The following is a 23,118-nucleotide window of genomic DNA, read 5'->3' on the forward strand; positions in this document are numbered from 1 at the left end:
TTTTAAGATCAGAAAGATGTGGAGAATAAACTATGGCTGCTATAATATACAGTAATACCTCGGTTTTTGTTGACTTCGGTTATTGTCGGTTTTGGTTTTCGTTGATTTGTCTCGGATTTTGTCAGTGTGCTCAAGGGACCTTGCTGCTAATTTTGCGAAAACAAAGGGCGACCCATGCGTTTTCCAGTGCAGTGTGGCATTATTTCTCGTTGTGTGAACATTACCCCGTGACGGCCCACCATTGGCCAATGGTTCCGTTCCCTGAACACTGGGAGTTCGGTTGTGGGTTTGCGCTTTGCCAGAGTGGGCTGGCCACGTGAAGTTTTCCGGGTTTTCTCCACATCTGTAATGCCTGAATAGGAGCCAGTTACCCTTAAATGGATTTCCCAAGAGGCATTATTTCCCTCGATATGACCATCATAAACACATACAACTACTATTACATGACAATTACATCACACTTTACCACGAGGCGATATAGGCTAGAAGCTCACGTCCAACTAGATTCTACAAGACAAGACATTACCCTGCGTGTCTAGCCGAACAATTCCATTGCTTTCATCTTAATGCTAATTATCTTATCTTTAATCTTGATGCTTTTATTTTTATGCTAATTAGTCTTTTATGTTAATTTCTTATTGCTTTTTAGTATTTAATGCTATATCAATTCTCTATAAAATGTGTTTTTGGTATGTATTTTGGAGTGTCTAGAACAAATTAATTAGATTTACATTGATTCATATAGAAATAATTGCCTCGGTTGTTGTCGGTTTCGGATTTCGCCAATTGTTTTCAGACGGATTATCGTTGAAAACCGAGGTATCACTGTAATTCATATCTAACTGTCTAGGTGCTGAGAATTCAATAAGTATAGTTATGTAATTGTTTGATATTCTATTATCTATTATTTTACCAGCTTTTTTTTATTTAATATTAAAGTTATCCCTCCAGTTGTTCTACCCAAATTTTTTCATTTCTTACTGACACTTTAATTTTTAAATTATAGTTAAGAAAAAATTATCAATATAATTTTGCATCCAAGTTTCAATTAAAACTAAAATATTTGAATATTTTTATTTTTAATCACATTCATAAACGTCATCTCCCAGTTTACCTTTTAAACCTTGAATATTTCACATTAAAATTTTTAAAAGACAATCCTCTTGCCCACCAGATTTTTCAACTATTTCTATCTTTCCATTGTTTAATCTTAAAAAAAGCATCCAGAAATATTAAATTTTTTTTGTTAAATAATTAATATACTTTTTACCTCTTCCAAAATTAAAAGATTCTCTTAAGATGACCTTTGTTTTTTCCCCCCTCTGTAAATTGAGGATGTAATAATTTCTCTCTAGCAAATTTATTTAAATCATTACCAATTTTCACATTTTTCCATATGTTCAGCTGGTTCATTTTCTTAGCTTTTACAAACTGCAAAAAATTTATTTTTTAAAGATAATAACGAGGTTGAGGTTGAAGTTTTAAATGCAAAAACGTTTACGTTGGACGTTCGGCACTGCTTTCTTATAAGCCTAGAATGACCATGGCGTTTGGAATGTCGAGCATGATTCTACTGACTATCCAAACACCATTGTCAAACTTCTAGGCTTACAGGAAAGTGGCGCTGAACGTCCGACATGCACGTTTTTGCGTTTAAAACTTCGGCCTCAACCTTGCTAATCTTTAAAAAAAACAAACTTACAAATTTTACTCTTCTTCCTAGCTTCCATTATATCTAATGTCATCCTCTTCAGTCTTTTATATCTTTGATTTTTAATTAATCCCACATCTCATTTTCGAGAGTTAACTATTTCTGTAAAAGAATAATTAAATTATTAAAATTATATTCTAAGTTCTCAAATCTTATCAGCGTATCTTCTTCCATGTCCTTTTTATTACTATTTGTCTTGGAATTTGGCCTTAAAACCTTTTGAAGACTTGTTACTTTGTTCTTTTTCATCCTTTAGATAAGACATGTCAAAGATATGATGTTGAGGGCATAACTAATTGTCTTGCAGGCCAGTCGTGGCCCGCAAGACAATTAGTTACGCCCTCAACATCAATTCAATAATGCTATTTACGTTTTATCATCTTGATACTAAAGAAAATGTGATATTTCGTACTTAAACAAAATTGTTGAACTCAATTATTATTATGTTTTTTTGGTTTTATTTTTATTTATTCCTAATACTTAAGAGATATTTGATTTATTTTTGTGTTTAATTTCTTGTTTACATTATGATTTCTCTATTTCATCTTTTGAATTTCAAATTAAAGTCCGTCTTGGCAAGATCATTTATTGCATAATTCTCACTATTTTGCGCACAAAATACGTGTTTTTGACATATTAGTAAATTGCAGTTTATGCTTGTATTTTGAGTCTTGCGATCCTTATTTCTGGATTAGTTTACAGACCTGCTTCAGGCCTGTAAATTGGCGGAAAATGTTTGTTCTGTGATTAAACTTATTGCTGGAAAAGTACAAATGGTGTTTTTTTTATTTTATTTTATTGCGAAATCTTGTGTTATTAAAAAGGAATTTTTTCAGTCAGCTACTTTTGGGCTACTTTTTAGAAAATTTTTGGCTACAAAAGCTAAAAACATCGGGCTTGCTGTCATACTTGAGACAAAAAATTGGCACTTAAGCAGTTTGAGTTTGACACCCCTGCTTTAGATCCTTAAATTGATCTAATATAAGAGAACATATCTTCTGCATGGGACCTTTATTTCTTATCTTTGGTATTTGCTGCATTTTTAATATTTTTTTTTTGCAAGTAATAATCTTAAATAAACTAAAAACTCGAAATTTGGCACAAGTGCATGCAGCCCCTTACACATGCAATCAGACACACCCTCTAAAAAGTCACTTATACTTATCATGACCACAACACTCCTCTCAAAGTAAAGAATTTAGATTGCTGATTTTTCTTTTGTTACATGTTGATTACTTTAACAGTGAAAATACTTGCTACTTAATAGATAATTCTTGATACTTCTCTTAAATTTATTTTGTTAGTAGCATTACAGAATATTATTCACTTTTCTCTGTTTTATTTAATCTGGTGATGAAAGCTTTATCTTAATTTTCTGGCACGATTTAAAATGCAGGTAGCCCTCAGTTTACACCACAGTTCCATTCCTACAAAAGCCGGCGCAAATCAAATCGGCATAAAATGAACCCATATTTACAGGGAGGTATAGGGTTAGGTTCTTCATAAGTGAAAAATAAGCAAATAATTTTGTTTATTAATACAATATAATACAAAATACATATAAATTTAATTTTTAAAATGTATTTTATCATAAAATAATGTAAAATGTTTTTATTAAAAAATTTTACTTTCGGATCTCTTACATTTTTCGGAAAAAGTATCCATCTTTAATCGTTTACGTTTTTGTTTTCTTTCATTAAGAATTTTGGAATATGGTCAAATGGATGCGATGATGCTCCTTTTTACATTTGCACGTCGCTCCCAATCATTGTCTAACTCACAAAGTACATTCGTCAAAGTTTCCATAGTTGAAAGGATACACTTTAGATCAGCCGTTTTCATAACTCTTGGAGTTTCTTCTTCGTTTTCTTCCATCTCTGACTGTTTACAATCTAATTCTCTGTATAATTCTTTTAAGTCTTCATTCGAGAGTGGCTGATCATGAACTAAAAGTTCTGTCACATCTTTCAATCCCACATCACGTGCAAATCTGGTAATGTCTTCAATTAAATTCTCCTGATGTGCTGCTACTTCAAAATCATGCATGGTAGAAGTTTACGCCAAACTCCATTTAAGCATTTTGCTGAAACTTCATCCCAAGCCGACTTGATGTTTTTAATGCCTTTCAAAATATCGAAAGACCGTCAATAGTCTTTAACTGTTTTGTTCTGAAGTGTCTAAAACTCTCATCATTTCCATGAATGTATTACGGAGATAATAAGCTTTCAAGGTTGCAATAACCCCCTGATCCATTGGTTGCAAAAGAGATGTTGTATTGGAAAGCATGTAAACAACCTTGACATCCAATAGTGTTCTTATTTCATCAAGATTTTGAGGATGTCCTGGAGCATTGTCCAAGAGAAGAAATGCCTTGGGTGGTAATTTATTTACTTCACAAAAGCAAAGTGCAGTAAGGCAAAAATAACTTGTGTACCAATCTGTGAAAACATCTTGTGTTCCAAGCTTTCTTGTTCGATTTCCAATAAACTGGCAACATATCTTTATTTAGACCCTTTAAAGCACATGGTGTCTGTGAATGATACACTAACATCGGTTTAAGTTTCAAAGTTCCTGAAACATTGGCTTGCAACAAGAGTTAATCTATCTTTCTCAACTTTAAAACCTGGAGTGGAACGTTCTTCACGAGAAATAAAAGTTTGTGCTGGTAACTTTTTGCAATAAAGCCCAGTCTCATCAACATTAAAGATTAGGTCTGGAGAGTAGTTGCCTTGTTCTACATAATCCTGAAATTTCTTAGGAAATGCTGCCACTGCCGCAACATCTGCACTTGCTGCTTCACCACATAATTTTACACTATGACAGTTATTTCGGGATTTATATCTCATAAACCAACCCTTGCTTCCCAAAAAAGTTTCTTCGCCTCCATCTGTCTCCTTAATATTATCAAAAATTGATTTTGCTTTTTCAATTACAGCAGCTTGAGTCAAGGGAATGTTTTTTTGATTTGCATCATTTACCCATAACGATAATTTTTGAAAAAATGGAAAAATTGTTTTACCTCTACTGTAACTTACATGTTTTACATTTACTGCCGTAGACTGTTGAGCAGAGTGTTTAATTTTATCTGCATTTTTCATAATGGTAGTAACAGTCGATGGAGGTAAGTACAAAGATCTACAGACATTAGGGCGTGTTTGTCCATTTTCCATTAGTCGAATAACTTCCATTTTTGTTTCTGTCCCTTCTTAACATGTTTAGTTGACTCTGGTGCACTTCTTTTATCTGACATAATAACCCTCCTTTATTCTTGTATATGTGGAGTCAAGTTGAAAATTAATTGATGTTCAATAAATGGCATCCAAACCCAGAGCGCCTATGCTTACTAATGTTCTTATCTCGTAAAAGTCCATTCAATAAAACACCTTAAGATGAGATGGCACTTCTGGGAATCGTGACTTGTTGATGTTGAGATGAATCCACTCCTCGTTGGCCAAATGATGCCTTCTTAAGCCAGATGATATCCACTTTCCTTTGGCAAGATGAAACGATTGCTTCTTAGTGTGGCCAAAGCAAACTCAAACTTTCCCGCTGAAATTGATCTATATATGTGCTTTGACAGGCCGGCGGTCGACCAATCCGCGTCTCCACTCTACTGTAACTCTGTCCGGTCTGCAGCTCATTCAAATCTAACGGTTCCACAAACTGTTGGGATTGGTCCAGATCTACACCAATCCCAACGAGCCACGACATGTGGTGTTGTAGTGGACTCGTCTCTCGCTAGGATTGATCAAATCTGGACAAAATCTAGTCAAATCTAGCATAGGAAAAATTGGGGAATTACATGGCGAATTGCGCAGCGGCGTTATTGTGAACCGGCATAAACCGAGGGCTACCTGTAGTAGTTGGAAAATTTATTATAGTATATTAATACTGTAATGAAAATTATAATGTTAATTTTATTTAGAATAAATGAATATTTCAGATTTTCAGATTACTTTGATAATTTTAATAAATTAAAAATAAAAATGATTAACGTTATTAGTTCTTTCAGGAGTTCTCTTCTCGATACATCGGACGAAGTGCAAGTAGATGTCGATACACTAGAAGAAGGAGACAGTCAGATGTTGCGGTTATGGGAATCTGGAAATTCTGCAAATGCCTCTCCTGCTGATTCTACCTCCACTAATAATGGTGATTATTTTAAATTTAATGATTTAGACAACGTTTCGGCAAAAACTTTAAAAATGAATTACTTTTGCTATGCTTGTGAAATATGCTATTAATTTTGAAATAGTGTATTTCCAACAGTTTTATTAAAATTAATACATTTGCACATTAGCATTCGTGCAAAATATTTATTTCGGCAACACGATTAATGATCTTCAATTACATTTAATGTAAAAACCCTTGTTAATTTGAACTCAGATAGTTCAAATTAACGTCCAAAATCCCATTAGTTCATAACTACTTTTGTCCCGGCTGCGGATATAGATTACACGTTAAGGAATTTTGTTAGTTCGAAATACAGCTGCTATGAAATTTGAAGTGAAAATTCTGTTTGAACTGTTATATGTGTATGTTAACTTGTTCATTTAGATCGAAGTGCCTCCATAGTATAAGAGAACAATAGACTAAGAACAGCTCTAATCTGGTCAATATTGCTTTATTTTTACAGTAACACATTTTTGGGTGTCACTTTATTCGTGGAATACCCTTTTTTCTCTTATCTCATAAAGTATGGCTGGGCAAGATTGGGCTACAAGTAGCAGATTGAGATATTTGTAGATCTCTAGGCTACTATATTTGGTTGACTTACTACTTTTTGGGAAATTAAAAATAATTTAGGCTGTATTTTGAGGAATTCTGCTTTACTTTTTATAAAACCTATCTGGCTTGGACAAAAATTGTATGTTATCACGATTTACGAAGTGCTAACAAAGAGCCGTTCTCAATCTGTTACATCGTAATTAAAATATTTTACTGTGTAATTTGTTTTCGTTGATAAGATTTTTTCATCTGTCTAATGGTAGTACAGTAAGACCCCGCTTAATGCGGGGGTTGCATTCCTAGATGACAAAGCAGTAAATGAAACAGCATTAAATGGTCATTTTGACATAGAGTAAATAGGGAAAGGGGAACATGTGACCGAAAATAAACGGATTTTACTTTAAGTTTAAATTATTTTTATATTAATTGGCATAATAATAATCTGTTAAATAACACACAAACATATGCACACAGAAATGTAAAGTTCATATTTTGTGATGAAGATCGTAACTTTTCTAAAATTCTTGTTTTTCGCGATGAAGTCGCGTAGTTTCATTTGTTGCTTTTCTTTTCATTAAGCAAATGTCGATAGCAAGAGATTGCATCCAAAATGCCTCGTCTCGCTTTTGCACTCCTTTCAAAATCTGGATCATTTGCCACAATTTGATCAACGATTTCAGTTATCGTTACCAAATTTTTACTAAGGAAATCTGTAAAGAAATTTTTTGGGTTCTTTGTTTTCAGAATCTCTATTTTCCAGTTCTACATGAATTCCTTGTTCTGTCAGTTCTTGAAGGTTGTCGGTAAGGCTCTCACCAGAAACCTGCAGTAACTCCTGAATATCCTACTTGTCTGCATCTCCTAGTCCTGCTGTATCGATTAGGCTCTTCTCATTGAGAATTCTTGGATACCTTCAGCCATAACTTCTTCCACACTTCGTTCGTGCATTTATCAGTTAATTCTTGCTAAGCCAAGTCGATATTGCCTATGGCATCCATGATGATATATTTTTTCCAAAATTGCACCAAACAAACATAGATTTAAGGAAAGTACGGCACTACGATGAATTGCCACGTTTTGCTGATTGGTTTGTGTTTGGCCACGATAATTTCAATCAGTGTAAATTTTGAGCTTTTTTTAGGCTTCGAGCAGACCGCGTTATATCAAGTCAGCATTAAGCGGGGTCTTACTGTATTTGCCTTTTATTTCTCCAGCTGTTATGGGAAAGTATTCTAATTGTTAAATTTGACCATCCAGGATTTTTGCAAATCTCAACATTTTGAGATGCCCTGAACTCCCAAAAAAAAAAAAAGGAAAATTTCCCAGGGTGTGTATGTGTGATGGGATAAAAATAAAGATTAAGAAACAAAATTTGGCACAGTAACTTGTATATAAGCAGCATTGGTGCTATTAAATTTTAATTTTTGAGATGGAACTCAAGGGGAATCATATCTCAAGTGGGGGTCATATCTATTGCAATTTTTACTCATTATTAGCATTTACGATGTTTTTAAAAATGCATCTCTACCCACAAAATTAAGCCTTTTCTGCCTTTTTATAATAATAATATAAAAGTTATTTTTTAATAACATCTCATAACAGATGACACCATCATGCACAATTTTAACTTTTGACTAGTGTTGAAGTATTTTTTAAGCTTAAATATTTTTTGAATTGAGATTTTTATCATAATTTAACAAAACTAATTCTTTTAAGCTTTTGTTATTACTTTTAAATTTGTCCTAGTATAACCGAAAGTTATCGGACTTCCTAATGTTCCTTTTAACCTCCTGTTTGAATGCTGAGAAAATTGAACGAGAATTCTTGCTTGCTTTTTTGAAATACACACAAACACAACATTTGAATACTGGAACTTTCTCTAGCGTGTGATTTCCTTCACGTCATTCTCACAGAAGATTACGAATGTATTTGTCGATTGTTAAATTATCCAAAGTGATACAATACAATATCATTATTTGTATTGAAAGAAGTTTCCTGACTACAAAAATTCCTAAAATGCTGACTTGCTTTCAAGCATTATTAAGCAAAAGTGTATACCTTTCAGGCTTCTGAAACAATGATGTGGTCACTCTTTCTTCATATCAAAGTATCCTATTTTTGAGTAATGCGTTGTATCTATTTCAAAAAGATGAGTTTTACAATTAGATAAGTATCAGTAAGATTCTGTCATAATCATAATTAGAATATTTTATTGCAGTGCAATTCGTGGTTTACCTAGCGCACTATAAATTATTATAAATAACATTATTATTACAGAAAAATGAGTTCTTAATTTTTGATTAAAGAAAAAAATAGTAGGAATAGTTAACCCAACTCCTAATTTAATAAATACGCAGACTTATTTTGACTTGTAACCACTTGACCTACGACAGTTTGAAGTTACAACAGTAGTTAAGCATTTGTAGTAGCTATATCAGCAAATGCAAGGCACATATAGTGTAGTTATATAATTGACTTAGTAGTTGCTAGCTGTAAGCATACAGTTAGCAATTACTGAGTATGAATTATATGTACTGAATATATAACCCCATACTCTTTACAGTATAATATGCTCTATAATAGCTATAATAAATAGTGTTATTAAACAGAATGTACATTACATTTAGTAATGCACATTCTGTTTTGTCGTTACTAACATCGATTACTGTTTATGGTCACCTTAGTATAAAATATCCCATGGTAAGATAAATTAATAGCGATCACATGACCTCTTTCATCAGCTGGCATTGTTTTCATTTGCGTGTACTATTTTGGATTTATGACTAGTCTGCCATAACCGAGGCCTGTCGAAAGTCAAGGTATATCTGTATTTTAAAATTATTTAAGGAACTTTGAAAAGTTAAACATTTGAATTTAATTATATTTTAATATTTTTACTTTGCAAAAAAAATCTTCCGAATAAAATTTTTTACTCTAAGCAAAATTAGTATTTTTGATGGCAAGCAGTTAATTTGGGTATCTAAATTTAAAAAATCCTATTTAAAGGTTGAATTAGGCATATTTATTACATAACTGTTACTTTTTTTTCTTACAGAAATGATTAAAATTGTATTTTTTTAAAATGAAATGTGTTTATTAATGCTAATTTTCTAACAGGTGCTTCTTCGTCGAAGAAAGAAAAGAAAAAGTTACATCCTAATCGTCCCAGCCATAGTTGTAACTCTAAAAAAAGCAGAGTTCGTCCTTCACAGGGAAGCGTGGGAAGCAATTCCAGTCAAGGATCAACTGGACAAAGTAGTTTTGAAATTATTTGAACTTAAAGAAGTGATGAGACATTCCTATGATATGCTTATTATTATTTTTTCTTGATCCTACTGCCCAGATGTTGAGTATGTACTACTTACCAAAAGAAGTGATGCTAGTGATCTATGTCATCAGGAACAACACTTACTTTTGTTTTGAAATGTTACTATGAAGGTCAAGATCAAGATTTGGATGGTGTTGGCAAATGTTGTAGTGAGAAAAAATAAATTAACCTGCCGGTTAAGGATTGTAAAATTTGTGCAGGAAGAAAAAATGGAATTCTCTTTCACTCGTTTCTGAAATACTGTCCATAATAGATGGCAGAATCGACTGTATTTATCGACACGTCTCGAGGATGTCGCTCGAGTCGCCGTCGTGTCAGACTACAGTATCTCTGTAGTTGTATGGTATTGTAATAAACCTTTAAAGGAATTACAAAATATGCATTCCAAGAAAGGATATTTTGCACATTTAACATCATGCAAAGTCAGTGCTATTTTTACTTAAAATCTTTTAGTTAATTGTTTTTGGTTATACTGTGTTCTAGAAAGAATCTAAGGTTTATTTAAAAAGCGTTATGATATGTTTATTGGAAACAACTTAATTGAAATGCTCTTTGCAAGATTCGTTTTATTTATTTTTTATTATCGGAGGAATGTTACGTGTAAAATGAACGCAAAAGATAGTCGAATTTCAAACATCTGCATCAGTAAAAATAGGCCTCTAGCCTTCTCCAGATGTGGCGCAGTACAGAAATAGCCGGATACGGTCCATCCGCCGTTAATTTCAAAGACATTACTGGCAAAATGATTTATCAATATTGCTTATTTTTGATTACGAAATTCTGTAAGTAGTCAATATTGTTAACACGAATGCACTTGTAGGGAATTTGCAAGTGCAAAATCCCTTTTCCTGAAGAAACATTTACATTGTGGAATGCAATAAAACAGCACTGTTGACTTATATAGTCATTGATGATGTGAAATTTGTTTTATAGTGTAAATTTGTTTTTTATTTTTTAATAATTTGTTTAAAGACAGTAAATGGATGTTTTTTTCTTCCAGTATTATTACTGTCTTCCAACATCAAATGTAAAAATTAAATAAAACACAAATTAGATGAGGTAATTTGATTTATTTGCAGTATTTTTTTTTAGTTTTTAATGAAAAACAATACATTATTTTTTCTGCTAATTTTTAAAAAATATCTATATAAATACGAGAACAGTTTGTGAATTTTGATTTTGTATAATTGGCTAATATTTTGGAAATCACTTTGAAATATTAGCCATTATTAAATTTACTCTTAAAATTGAAACTAATTTGCGTATTGATTCAAATTCATATTACATGGGGAACATTTAAAGCAGTTGGCCACATAGAATGAATTTAAATTTATTCTCTTCTTTTTTAACATTAGTGTGTTTGTAATTTTGCGATTTAGGTACAGTACCTATCAGGATAACAATGAAATTGGAGGTGTTGATAGTGGTCAGTGACATCTCTGCTCAATAGCAACAACGCAAAAGTTTAGTTGTGCAAAAAAAGACCTAGCAATCTATTATACTTCTGTATCTTGCCACAAAAATTCTGTATAGTTACAACAAAATGAACTACAATATATTGCCAGAAAACAAAGTCCTCAGGCAGTGACACCTTTAAAAATATGATATCCCTAGGCCCACTATAATCAGGTGCCCTCGAATTAATAGTACCACTTTTGCACCGAATAATTCTATTTTAATTTTAATTCTATAATAATTGTATTTTCACAGGTTTTTTAAATATCAAAAGGACATTGCATTAAAAACCCATCATCAGTACTACCATTCTGTTCATGCAAAATATATTCGTATACTGTATTAATACTACACACTGATATGCCCTATTTTTCTCTTAATGAGGCTTTTAATTTGCACTAATATCTCCCAAACTCTTTCACCCTTAGGCCTAGTCGGCCACTGCCTAGGATCAGAAAGCACTTAACAAAACGTGCTCAAGAGTAATATTGGCATCTAATATAGAACAAATCCTTTGAGCCGTCTGATTGCTAACGTTCCTGTGTATGAAATGAAAATCAGAATCTATGAAAGAAGTTTATATTAGATGCCAGGAAATGTAAAAAGCATAAACCAATGTGGCGCAGAGTGTGCCATGACATAACCTCTGACCTATATATTTTTCAACATAGACTGAGAGAGACTGCAAGTTGAATGTCTGTATCGACATCAGTCTCGGTCCAGCAAATTTTCCTGTTCATCTGTCTTGTAGATGTTGAGTAGTCTGTTAAAAATAGTTTGGAGTAAGACTAGTCTAAATAATGTCTTACCATTGGGACAAAGCCACACAGACACGTGATCAGTCAACGTCGAGAGCTCGACGAGGTAGGACAAATTTCCGTTACTCCATTTTTCATAGACACACGTCGTTACAGGCATCGTGATGCCTCACATGGTCGAGAATGAAATGGAATGTGCACAGAATGATTTGATGGGTGTCAGTAAACCAAAATGGATTGGTTTTGGATATTGGAAATTGAAGATTTAAAATTAAAAAAAGCTTACAAGTAAATGCTTAGTATTAAAATGCTATTATTATTCAGATTTATGCATTAACAACAGATGCAAAAGGATTAATATCTTGTTTGCTTATAGAATATGCAAACAAGATATAATGTATTAATAGTGATGAGTGATTGGAATACAAGTTAGAGAAAAAAGATTCAGTGGTTGGTAAATATGAGCTTGACAACCGAAACAAAATAAATTGTCACAATATTTTATAGACTAATAGTGATGGAAAGATATAATGCAAATGGGCTGTTTAAGTAATTTGTGAACAGATGGGGAAAAAATACTTTATCTATGGAGTTGGTGTAGATAGAGCAAAGTCAAAATGAGGTTGAAGATGATCACAAAGAGGAAAATATGAAAGAAATATATGAAAAGGATGCTGAAGGATCAAATGAATTATGGATATCAGTGAAGGAAAAGATTTGTGCCAAGCAGCAGGATGGGTAGGAAAGAAAAAGGTCAAAGAACTGAAACTCTGGGATACAAAGGAAATGGTGAATAAAATGAAAGAAAGGAAGTGGAAGAATGTGAATATCGAAAAAGGAAGACGAAAGTACAGAGAACTGAACAATAAGCCAATAGGGTGATTGAGAAAGCCAAAAAAGAGGATAGAAGGATAAAAATGTGAAGAAATTGAAAACCTGGAGAGATCAAAAAGATTTGAACTAATGTATGATAAAGTTAAGGACACATTCTGGTTCAGAAGGGTTGAGAGAGTAACTATTAATGACAGAAATGGAGAGAGTATAATGTATTCATGTCATCTTGCACAGATGGCATGAATACATTAGTGATCTGTACAGAGCAGAAAATGAAGTGGAACTAAAGGTATGTTGATAAGGATGAAAAAGGAGCTCCAATCTTGATAAGCGGTTATGAGTACAGTAGAAGGATTGAGAAATAGAAAATTGGACAGCATCAGTAACATCCCTATAGAATTCATTAAGAATATGGGCAAAAATGGAATTAAGAAAATTGCCAGGCTTTTCAATGTGATCTAGGATATGAGCATGTGGCAACTTTCCAAGGAATATTTTAATTTCCATTCTGAGCAAAGATTATAGAACAGTTAGCCTCAGCCTGATCTCCCATACCTCAAAAATCCTTTTAAGAATAATAGAGAAATGCCTCTTTGGAAAACCAAACCCGTTCATAAGGGAAGAACAGTTCGGATTCAGAAAGGGAAGAGGCACTAGAAATGCAACAGGGGTGCCAAGAACCATAGGAGAATGATACATTGAAAAGGAAAGGGAAGGTTGGTGTGTTTTATAGATCTGGAGAAGGCATTTGATGAAATTGAGTTAGAAAAGTTGACGGATATTTTTATAATGATGGAGTAGATTGGAAAGACAGGAGATTTAATACAAACTTGTACAAATATTAGATAGCAGTAGTTAAAATACAATGAGGAAATCCAGATTGAAAAGGATGTTAGACGAGCAGTGGCGTGCCGTGACATTTGATGATAGGGAAGCTGTGTTTCTGTTAGAAGCCGACTTCCAGGGGCAATCAGTTAATTGCGCGTCAGTAATGGTTTAGGGTCCATTCGTACATGAGTGGTGGCTGTAAAGACAAAGATGACAAGTATCTGACAAAAACTGTTTATTTTAACATAAAATAAACACAAACTATGTACAGAATAGTTTGCTTTAGGACAATCAGCCGTTCGGACGTCCTGAGCGTCGATGTGGTTCTTCAATGGTCGATCGAAGGTGGCCCCGGGATAGTGGCGTTGACGAGTCTGTAAGGCACGGGGAGACTTCGTCCGTTGGAGACGGGGACACGGTCTAAGTCCGAAGTGGCACGGGTTACGGGTTGGCACAATAGACGAGAAACTGTTTTTTTTCCCCTTTTTTTGCGCGTTGACACACGGCGTTTTGGTTATTCGGAACGTCAACCGAGTGCCAGGTGTCCTCGATTGTCGGAGATTATATCAATCTCCGTTCTTTCTTTCGTTCATTTTAATTGGTCGTTCTCCCTCCATTACGCTTCCCGAGTGGTTGGTCCCTCGTTACGTTTAATAACGAGACTCTTACCCGGAGAGCGAGAAAAGTCAAAATCGAAGAAGAATTCGATCTTCCACCGATCATAGGACGACTTCCTTCCGCGATTTATGGTTTCTGCCTGGCAGTTTGATATAAACAATGGGTGTCCGACTAAAAACGACTTTTACCTATGGTTTTTTAAACTAATAAATTTTTCTCTAAATTAACAGTTTTTTCGTGTCTTTCGTGACGGGTCAGACCCGTCCGGAATTTCACATTTCCATAAAAGTTTTAGACAAATACTGGAAATGACAAAAATAAACAATTTATGTATTTTACTTCTAAAATACAAATAATACATACATAATACAAACTGATACGATACAAACAATGATAGAAAAACTTGTCCTTTTAATTTTTCATAAACTAATTCTATTTGGCGATTTTTTCCGCAAAGTCATTAATTACTTTATTATAAAAGTCGCCGGTCGTCGACTCCATCAACGTATTTAAAAGCACTTTTTCTATCGAAAGCAACGCTAACGACAATTTTTCTCTGACCGAGTGTTCCTGGCCAATGTATGAATTCTCTTCGTGGTCGAAAAACTGCGCTCGGCAGACCCACCGGTGGATGGTACAGTAAATGTTAATGATATTAAATCATACAATTCTTTTAGTACGTCTTTGTTTGGATCGACATTAATTATAATATGTTTTATGTTTAAGAGTTACTTGTCAATATAGTCCGGAGACGAATATAAATATTGCGATTCGCTACGTAATTTAGATAAATCAAAAAATTTCTCATAAAATTGACTTAATTTAAAGAATTAAAACACGCTTGGAAAAATTGTTAATAATTTTAATATTATGAAAAACATCTAAAATTGATAAAAATTCTAAAGATTTTATGTCTGAAAATCTGTCGTCATAATTATAATTTTCTTTTAATTATACTGCAATTAAATATAACTTTGCAAAAAACCGTACATAAAAATAACATTGAATACTCTTTACTTTTTAAATCTTAAGCAATTCACTTAGTCAAATAGCTCCCTACCAGTGGCTAAGGGATAGAATTATTGGAAGCGTTACACGTGTGTACTTTCCACCAGCTAAACCGGCTGAGGTTGGTGCTCCGTAAAGCGCATGCGCCAATGCCCTCTAGCTCCTTTACATCATTCAATTATTCTTGCATTGAAAGCTGTCTCGGAAGCGCCTCCATTCCGCCACTGACATTCGAATATACAATAGCAATCTTATCGTTTTTTTCACATGTAGTCAGTACCGTAACTAGGCAGGTGCAATAGGTGCACCCGCACAGGGCCCACTTGAAAGGGGGGTTTAAAATGCATGTATTTGTTTTATTATTTTACCAAACCTTATTAATTAAGGAGCATAAATGCTAATTTTTGCACAGGGCACAGGAATGGCGAGTTACGGCACTGCATGTAGTATAGAAATTTTTAATAAGATACATAATGCAGTTATAATAAAATATTAATTTTAATTAATTCAAAGTACGTTAAAATATAAAAATTGATATTATATAAAATACAAGGGAAGGTCATTAGAAGGTGGATGCGGCGCTTCCGGCGCTTCCAATGACGGCACGCCACTGATGCGTAATGGTTGTACCTTGCGTATCCTGTGGTCTGGAATAGGCTCGTGCTAGCTTTCTTATTAGTTCTTTTTTGTACCCATGTGCCATCGCGATGCGTTCTATCTTCTGTAGCTCCATCCTAGTACCCTCCAACTTGGAAGGGTGTGTATATGCTCTCAAAATGGACCAAATGTCTACCACCAATGCCCACTTCTTGGATATCAACATCAGACTAAATGGAGGAAGGACTGAAACGGGTATATACTATAAACCTGGCTACATCCCATGGTTTATTCCAGCAAAATCAGCCGACCCTTACACATATAAAATCGCAGCTTTCCGAGCTTTAGTTAGAAAAGCATATACACACCCTTCCAAGTTGGAGGATACTAGGATGGAGCTACAGAAGATAGAACGCATCGCGATGGCACATGGGTACAAAAAAGAACTAATAAGAAAGCTAGCACGAGCCTATTCCAGACCACAGGATATGCAAGGTACAACCGTTACGCATGGGGATCGGATTCAGGAACCAGCCAGCCGATACGTGGTGGTAGAATACAATCGGCGATTACAGACCTTATATAAGGAAATTGCAACCAAAACTGGTACCAGAGTGGCGTACAAAAGGTCCCAAGATATATATAAATTGTTGCGCAACGCCAAGGACAAAATGAAACCCACTTCGAGCTCCAGGTGTATATAGTATTCCAGTGAGAGATGACAGATTTGAGCGTGAATTGGTATACATTGGCTCCACTAAACATTCCATCCAACAGAGGGTCAAGGAGCACAGATACGATATAAACCATGCTCGTTGCACCACCGCCTTATCCACCTACGCCACCGATCCAGAAGTTCACGCGGACCTATCCAACGCCAAATTGATAAATATAACCTTTCAGACGGATGACATCAGGGCCCTCGAAGCCCTGGAAATATACAGGGCAGGCCGAGTAGGGAAATGCATAAACTTTAAGGACGGCAACGCCCTTTCATACGCATGGCGTTACGTATGCGAAGAATACGAAAACGGCAACGCTACATAGCGCACGCGTATATTCAAAATTAGGTTCGAATATATTTTAAAACTAAAAGTTCCTCGAGGATTAATTTAAATAATTTGGAAGCCAGTTCTCGTTTGTTCTTCTGTTCGATTAACTTGAAGCAGACCTCGAGTGAGGCCGAAAACGTTTGTTTTTGGACAGTAAAGGAAGTACCAGATACAAAGGTTAGAGAAGAGTTTTGGTATAATACAGTATTTTCTTATTCTTTAGATAACTTTCAGAGTCATTTTATAAAATTTAATCCTTAATCTTTCCGTAATATCAACAGTCACTTCGACTTTTCTACTTTTACAGCATAATATCGTATTATACTCGTACACACAAGCATCCATTTTGCTTTGGACGTAAAAGCTGCTTTATCTTTGCTGCAGCGACTTCTTGCAGTAAACGTTTAGAAACGGTTCGTTACATTGCAGCGCTGCATAAAGAAACGCGGTCGCAGCTAAAAGCTTGTAAAATCTTGACGCGATTTACGGTTGGGCCGACAATTCTGGCGGCACATGATCTTGGTCTACGTAACTAAGCGATAAAGTAATAAAATAAAATAAGATTATACACTTATACAGTTAGTCCAAGAAGAAATTCATTTGTGAATTTTTTTAAAGTTTGTAACTAAGCGATTATCGAAAACTACCTCGAAAAGCTTAACTCTCATTGGACGGATCATCAGAATAACATGGTCCGGATTTCATGACACAAATATTTAAAATATAAAATTTGAATTATTTTATTATTTCATTGAATACAATTACGAGAATTATTTATTAATTTAAGTGTTAATGAAACGACAATAAATAAATTAATATAAATGGCGAGAGAAGACGTAAAGACGGCGCTAGGAAGCCGCGAAGTGCAAAACCAAAAGAGAGAACGCGGATATTTTCTTATATTTATAAAATAATGGTGACGATTCGTAAGAAATTTGCATTGAGAGCTATCGTGCGAACAAAATGCGAAAACTTTTTGTAAGTATCGACGAATAAACGTAGATGTTCAGTGCGCTATTATCAATAAACGGTGGCGTCCACCATTACTTTGGAAGGCTTCGGTTAGTCTTCCCGCCTTTTTCCCCCAATTACTCCCTAACGGCGATGCCCTCGAGCCGGTTTGAAACATTGCAATTACAGTCAAACCTGTTTTTATGCGGTCTTTATATGTGCGATTTTTTATTTGTGCGATTTTTTAATGCGAATTTTTAATTTGTGCGATTTTTTATTTGTGCCGTATAGTTGGCGACTGGTCTCGTGCGATTCGTCATGTCTCACGTTGACTTATTATAGCTAAATAAACTTATTATAACATAAATGAACTTATTATAGTAATATTATTGCATAAATATGCGAAAAAATAAAATAATTTATTTTTTAAGTCAACAAAACACCACCTGGACAAAAATATGTAAAACAGACGATAGACGAAACGATGCAGTCAAGTGCTGACATCTGTTGTCAATAAATTCTATTTCGTACGGTTTTGAGTTATTTTCTATGTGACTTTTTTTATGCGGTTCCTGTTGACCGCATAAAAAAAATATTTTTTAATTGTGTTGCGAAAACTATTTTTTATAGCCACTCGTGAAGTTTCGTGCGATTTTTTTATGCGTTTTTTTTTAATGCGGTCCCTATCCACTGCATAAAAACAGGTTTGACTGTACTCGTATGGTTTATCTTGATCGAAGAATTATGATTTTTTAAATATTTTAAGTCGATAATGCCAAGAGGTGGGTAACTTGATGAGTCCAGAGGAAGACCTGTTTCTACTCTTTTGTCTCAGTTGCAATCGTGTTGAAGTGCTCGAAGGTTAACTTGGAAAAAATCCCTTTGGTTGACGTAATATGATAAGTTTTCGTGAAATATTTCTTGTAGTACTTTTCTGCTTTTATTATATTATTTTAAAGAAATGGGGGATACTATAGATTACCCCCTATGGAATTTCGGGACTTTGAGTATATATCTGAACTGAGGGGACCGAGACGAGTTCAACGATACTCTACTTTTGGACCGGAGACGAAAAATAAAAAAGTTATCATACTTTTTTCCGGCGATCGCGCGATGATAGGGAGTCGCGTCGCTCTCCGCTAAGTCGGCCTCGCTATCGCAATCGGGAGTCCCGTCGCTTACCGTTAAAATTGCCTTTAGTAGACGTTTTCCCCCTTTTTTTACTTTGTTCAAGAACTACCGTGAATCGATCACTAGTTTAGCACATGGCGGCGTGTGGTGGCGCCCATACGAGAGGTCAGTCGGGCCGCCATGTTCGCTGCCACAAGTAACATTAACCGAAATGGCGATCGCGCGATGATCGGAAGTCGCATCGCTCTCTCCGCTCTCGTATCGCGTGTTTAACCCTCCGGGAGATGACCGTAGTCCGACGTCATGGTTTGCAGACTTTACCGCAAGATGGCAGTACTAGCAACTATGGTGCCGTCTTCATGAGAGCATTAAAAAAGTATGGTAAGTGAAAAAGTATGATAACTTGTTTATTTTTCGTCTCCGGTCCAAAAATAGGGTACCGTTGAACTCGTCTCGGTCCCCTGAGTTCCAATATATAATCAAAGTCCCGAAATTCCATAGGGGGTAATCTATAGTACACCCAAGAAATGTAATTTATTGTCCTTATTTTTGTTTAGTTTTTAAATACAGAACTTACGATTCGGTTGAACTGATACCGGGTTCCGGGCTGAATCTCATCGTTGGACCAAATGGCACGGGGAAAGTGTACTATCGTCTGTCTGATATGTCTTGGACTGGGAGGAAGACCGAATATCATGGGCGTTATCCACCGAACAATATCGTACTATATCAACGTAAGTCTTTTAAAGGAAACGAGTTATGAAGGTAGTATTCTTAACATAAGTCTTTTAAAAATGCAGTATTCTTTTTATCTCAATTCAACATTATACAATTCTACATCTATATATATAATCGAGACGAGTTGATAATAATAATAATCAGCGCAGAGCCCAAACGGTAAGGAGTTGAAAGTTGAAATTTGGTACACAGTTAGGGTACGTCACGAGAACGCATACTAAGAAGGGATTTTTCGAAATTCCTCCCCACGGGGGAGAGGGACAGCATTAAGGCTTAACACTTCCATCAACAATGGAAGTGTTACGTAATAATGGAAGTGTCACGTAACAATGAATGTGCTACGTAACAATGCAATTGTTGAGAGAAAGCGACGTGCAAGACGCAGATGCAGTTTTTTTCATTTTTAGACCCATCTAAAAATTTCTGGAAACAGGGAGACCCAATTCTTGCATTCTGTGAAAACGGGTAAGGTTGACTGTAACGTAATAATCTTAATTTTCGCTAAAACGGTTAGGAGTTGAAAGATGAAATTTGGTACACAGGGTACCAAATTTAAGTACCAAAGTGTTAAGTAACAATGATAGTGTTAAGTAACAATGGAGAACAAGAGAAAGCAACGTGCAAGATTTACGGGCTCTGGAAAAAAAGAAAAAAGAAAAAGAGTAATACGTTAGAACACATTCGATTTTCAAATTTAAACAGATTAGTTCGGTTTTCCTCGACCTTTCTTCTTTAGAACGTTCGATGACAATCGAACGATAGAACCAGAACACGTCGTGAAAATCGAACAATATTAGAACATTTAATTTTGAAATTTGACCTTTGTTTAGAAATACTTAGTTCGTTGATGAAATTATTCTTTTTCTTTTGTGACTATAACGTAATATCTTAATCTTCGCTATCGTTACTTTTGCTCGAGCAACGCCGGGCCTACCTGCTAGTTTAACAACACAAATGAATATATGAATAATACATTCCAATGTTAAAAAATTATATTAAATTAAATTTTTTAGAATTTATCTCATGTATACTGTTTTTATTTTCAGTTGTTCTTTGAATGAAACAAAGTTTTGAAGAAAATAATTTTCAAGTTTATAGAAAAATTTGATATTACATACTGCTTCACTTACATCAATGCTCTTCGTTTAAAAATATAGATGAAGAAACAGGAAATTATTCCAAGGATATATTAAAAAATCATGAAGATATAAATACATCTTTAAGATGTTTTTCAGATATTGTTTATTTTAATATGTCTTTCCTAATTAGCTATGGTTAAATATATTAGTGGCATAAAACATATACACTAGAACTTTTTTATTTCTAAAATTAGTTTTTGGGTGTTGATACAGAAATGCTTTTAGATATAAAAATTATTATTTAATTAAATATTTTTATTGACTTAATTATTGTTCTTATTTAAGAAACTTTTTATTATTATTTGATAAAACAATTTTTTTAATATTAAGTTTCAGACATCTTTCTCTCTTTTCTAGCAATTTCTTTAATTAATTTAATTTAATTTTTTTAATTGTAGAGAAAATGACATGTTCAGATAAATATTGTAACAAAAGATTCACAACGAAACAAAATTTGGAAATCCATCAGAAAACCCACAGAGGAGAAAGACCATTTCGTTGTCCTCTATGTGACAAATGTTTCACCACCAAACAGAATCTACAAGTTCACGAAAGAAGTCATAGAAAAGAAAAACCATTTAGTTGTCGTGTATGCGACAAGTGTTACACCACCAAACAGAATCTACAAGTTCACGAAAGAACCCATACAGGGGAAAAACCATTTATTTGCAATTATAAAATCTAAATTTATTATATTAATGTAAGTTTATTATATGTTTATTATATTATATTATACCTTTCGTATTATTGCCTATATTATTCGTGTATAGTTTTATTATTAATATATTCCAGGGGTGGCCGGACTCTTTAGAACTTGAGCCATATATTGAAAACAGAATTCGTTGAAGAGCCGCATATACATATATACATATTTTTCCACAGCAATTCATTTAATTATTTATAAAAAAATAACACTTTAGCTATTATTTCATTTTATATTATGTTTATGCACTTAGTGATGAAGATCGTAACTTTTCTAAAATTCTTGTTTTTCGCGATGAAGTCGCGTAGTTTCATTTGTTGCTTTTCTTTTCATTAAGCAAATGTCGATAGCAAGAGATTGCATCCAAAATGCCTCGTCTCGCTTTTGCACTCCTTTCAAAATCTGGATCATTTGCCACAATTTGATCAACGATTTCAGTTATCGTTACCAAATTTTTACTAAGGAAATCTGTAAAGAAATATTTTGGGTTCTTTGTTTTCAGAATCTCTATTTTCCAGTTCTACATGAATTCCTTGTTCTGTCAGTTCTTGAAGGTTGTCGGTAAGGCTCTCACCAGAAACCTGCAGTAACTCCTGAATATCCTACTTGTCTGCATCTCCTAGTCCTGCTGTATCGATTAGGCTCTTCTCATTGAGAATTCTTGGATACCTTCAGCCATAACTTCTTCCACACTTCGTTCGTGCATTTATCAGTTAATTCTTGCTAAGCCAAGTCGATATTGCCTATGGCATCCATGATGATATATTTTTTCCAAAATTGCACCAAACAAACATAGATTTAAGGAAAGTACGGCACTACGATGAATTGCCACGTTTTGCTGATTGGTTTGTGTTTGGCCACGATAATTTCAATCAGTGTAAATTTTGAGCTTTTTTTAGGCTTCGAGCAGACCGCGTTATATCAAGTCAGCATTAAGCGGGGTCTTACTGTATTTGCCTTTTATTTCTCCAGCTGTTATGGGAAAGTATTCTAATTGTTAAATTTGACCATCCAGGATTTTTGCAAATCTCAACATTTTGAGATGCCCTGAACTCCCAAAAAAAAAAAAAGGAAAATTTCCCAGGGTGTGTATGTGTGATGGGATAAAAATAAAGATTAAGAAACAAAATTTGGCACAGTAACTTGTATATAAGCAGCATTGGTGCTATTAAATTTTAATTTTTGAGATGGAACTCAAGGGGAATCATATCTCAAGTGGGGGTCATATCTATTGCAATTTTTACTCATTATTAGCATTTACGATGTTTTTAAAAATGCATCTCTACCCACAAAATTAAGCCTTTTCTGCCTTTTTATAATAATAATATAAAAGTTATTTTTTAATAACATCTCATAACAGATGACACCATCATGCACAATTTTAACTTTTGACTAGTGTTGAAGTATTTTTTAAGCTTAAATATTTTTTGAATTGAGATTTTTATCATAATTTAACAAAACTAATTCTTTTAAGCTTTTGTTATTACTTTTAAATTTGTCCTAGTATAACCGAAAGTTATCGGACTTCCTAATGTTCCT

General features: G+C 34.2%; 1 protein-coding gene across 1 annotated transcript in view; it reads left to right on the forward strand.

Moving 5' to 3' along the window:
• The window catches only part of Sgf11 (SAGA associated factor 11kDa), a 53,640-nt gene extending 42,810 nt beyond the window's left edge, over window positions 1-10,830 (forward strand). The window contains exons 8-9 of the mRNA XM_067284763.1: window positions 5,724-5,863; window positions 9,557-10,830. Coding sequence (XP_067140864.1) covers window positions 5,724-5,863; window positions 9,557-9,714 — 298 coding nt within the window. The 3' untranslated portion in view covers window positions 9,715-10,830. The remainder of the gene's footprint in view (window positions 1-5,723; window positions 5,864-9,556) is intronic.
• The last annotated feature ends 12,288 nt before the right edge of the window (window positions 10,831-23,118 follow it).

This window comes from Centruroides vittatus, unplaced genomic scaffold, assembly GCF_030686945.1.
Source record: "Centruroides vittatus isolate TY-2023 unplaced genomic scaffold, ASM3068694v2 scaffold_1444, whole genome shotgun sequence".
NCBI lineage: Eukaryota > Metazoa > Arthropoda > Arachnida > Scorpiones > Buthidae > Centruroides > Centruroides vittatus.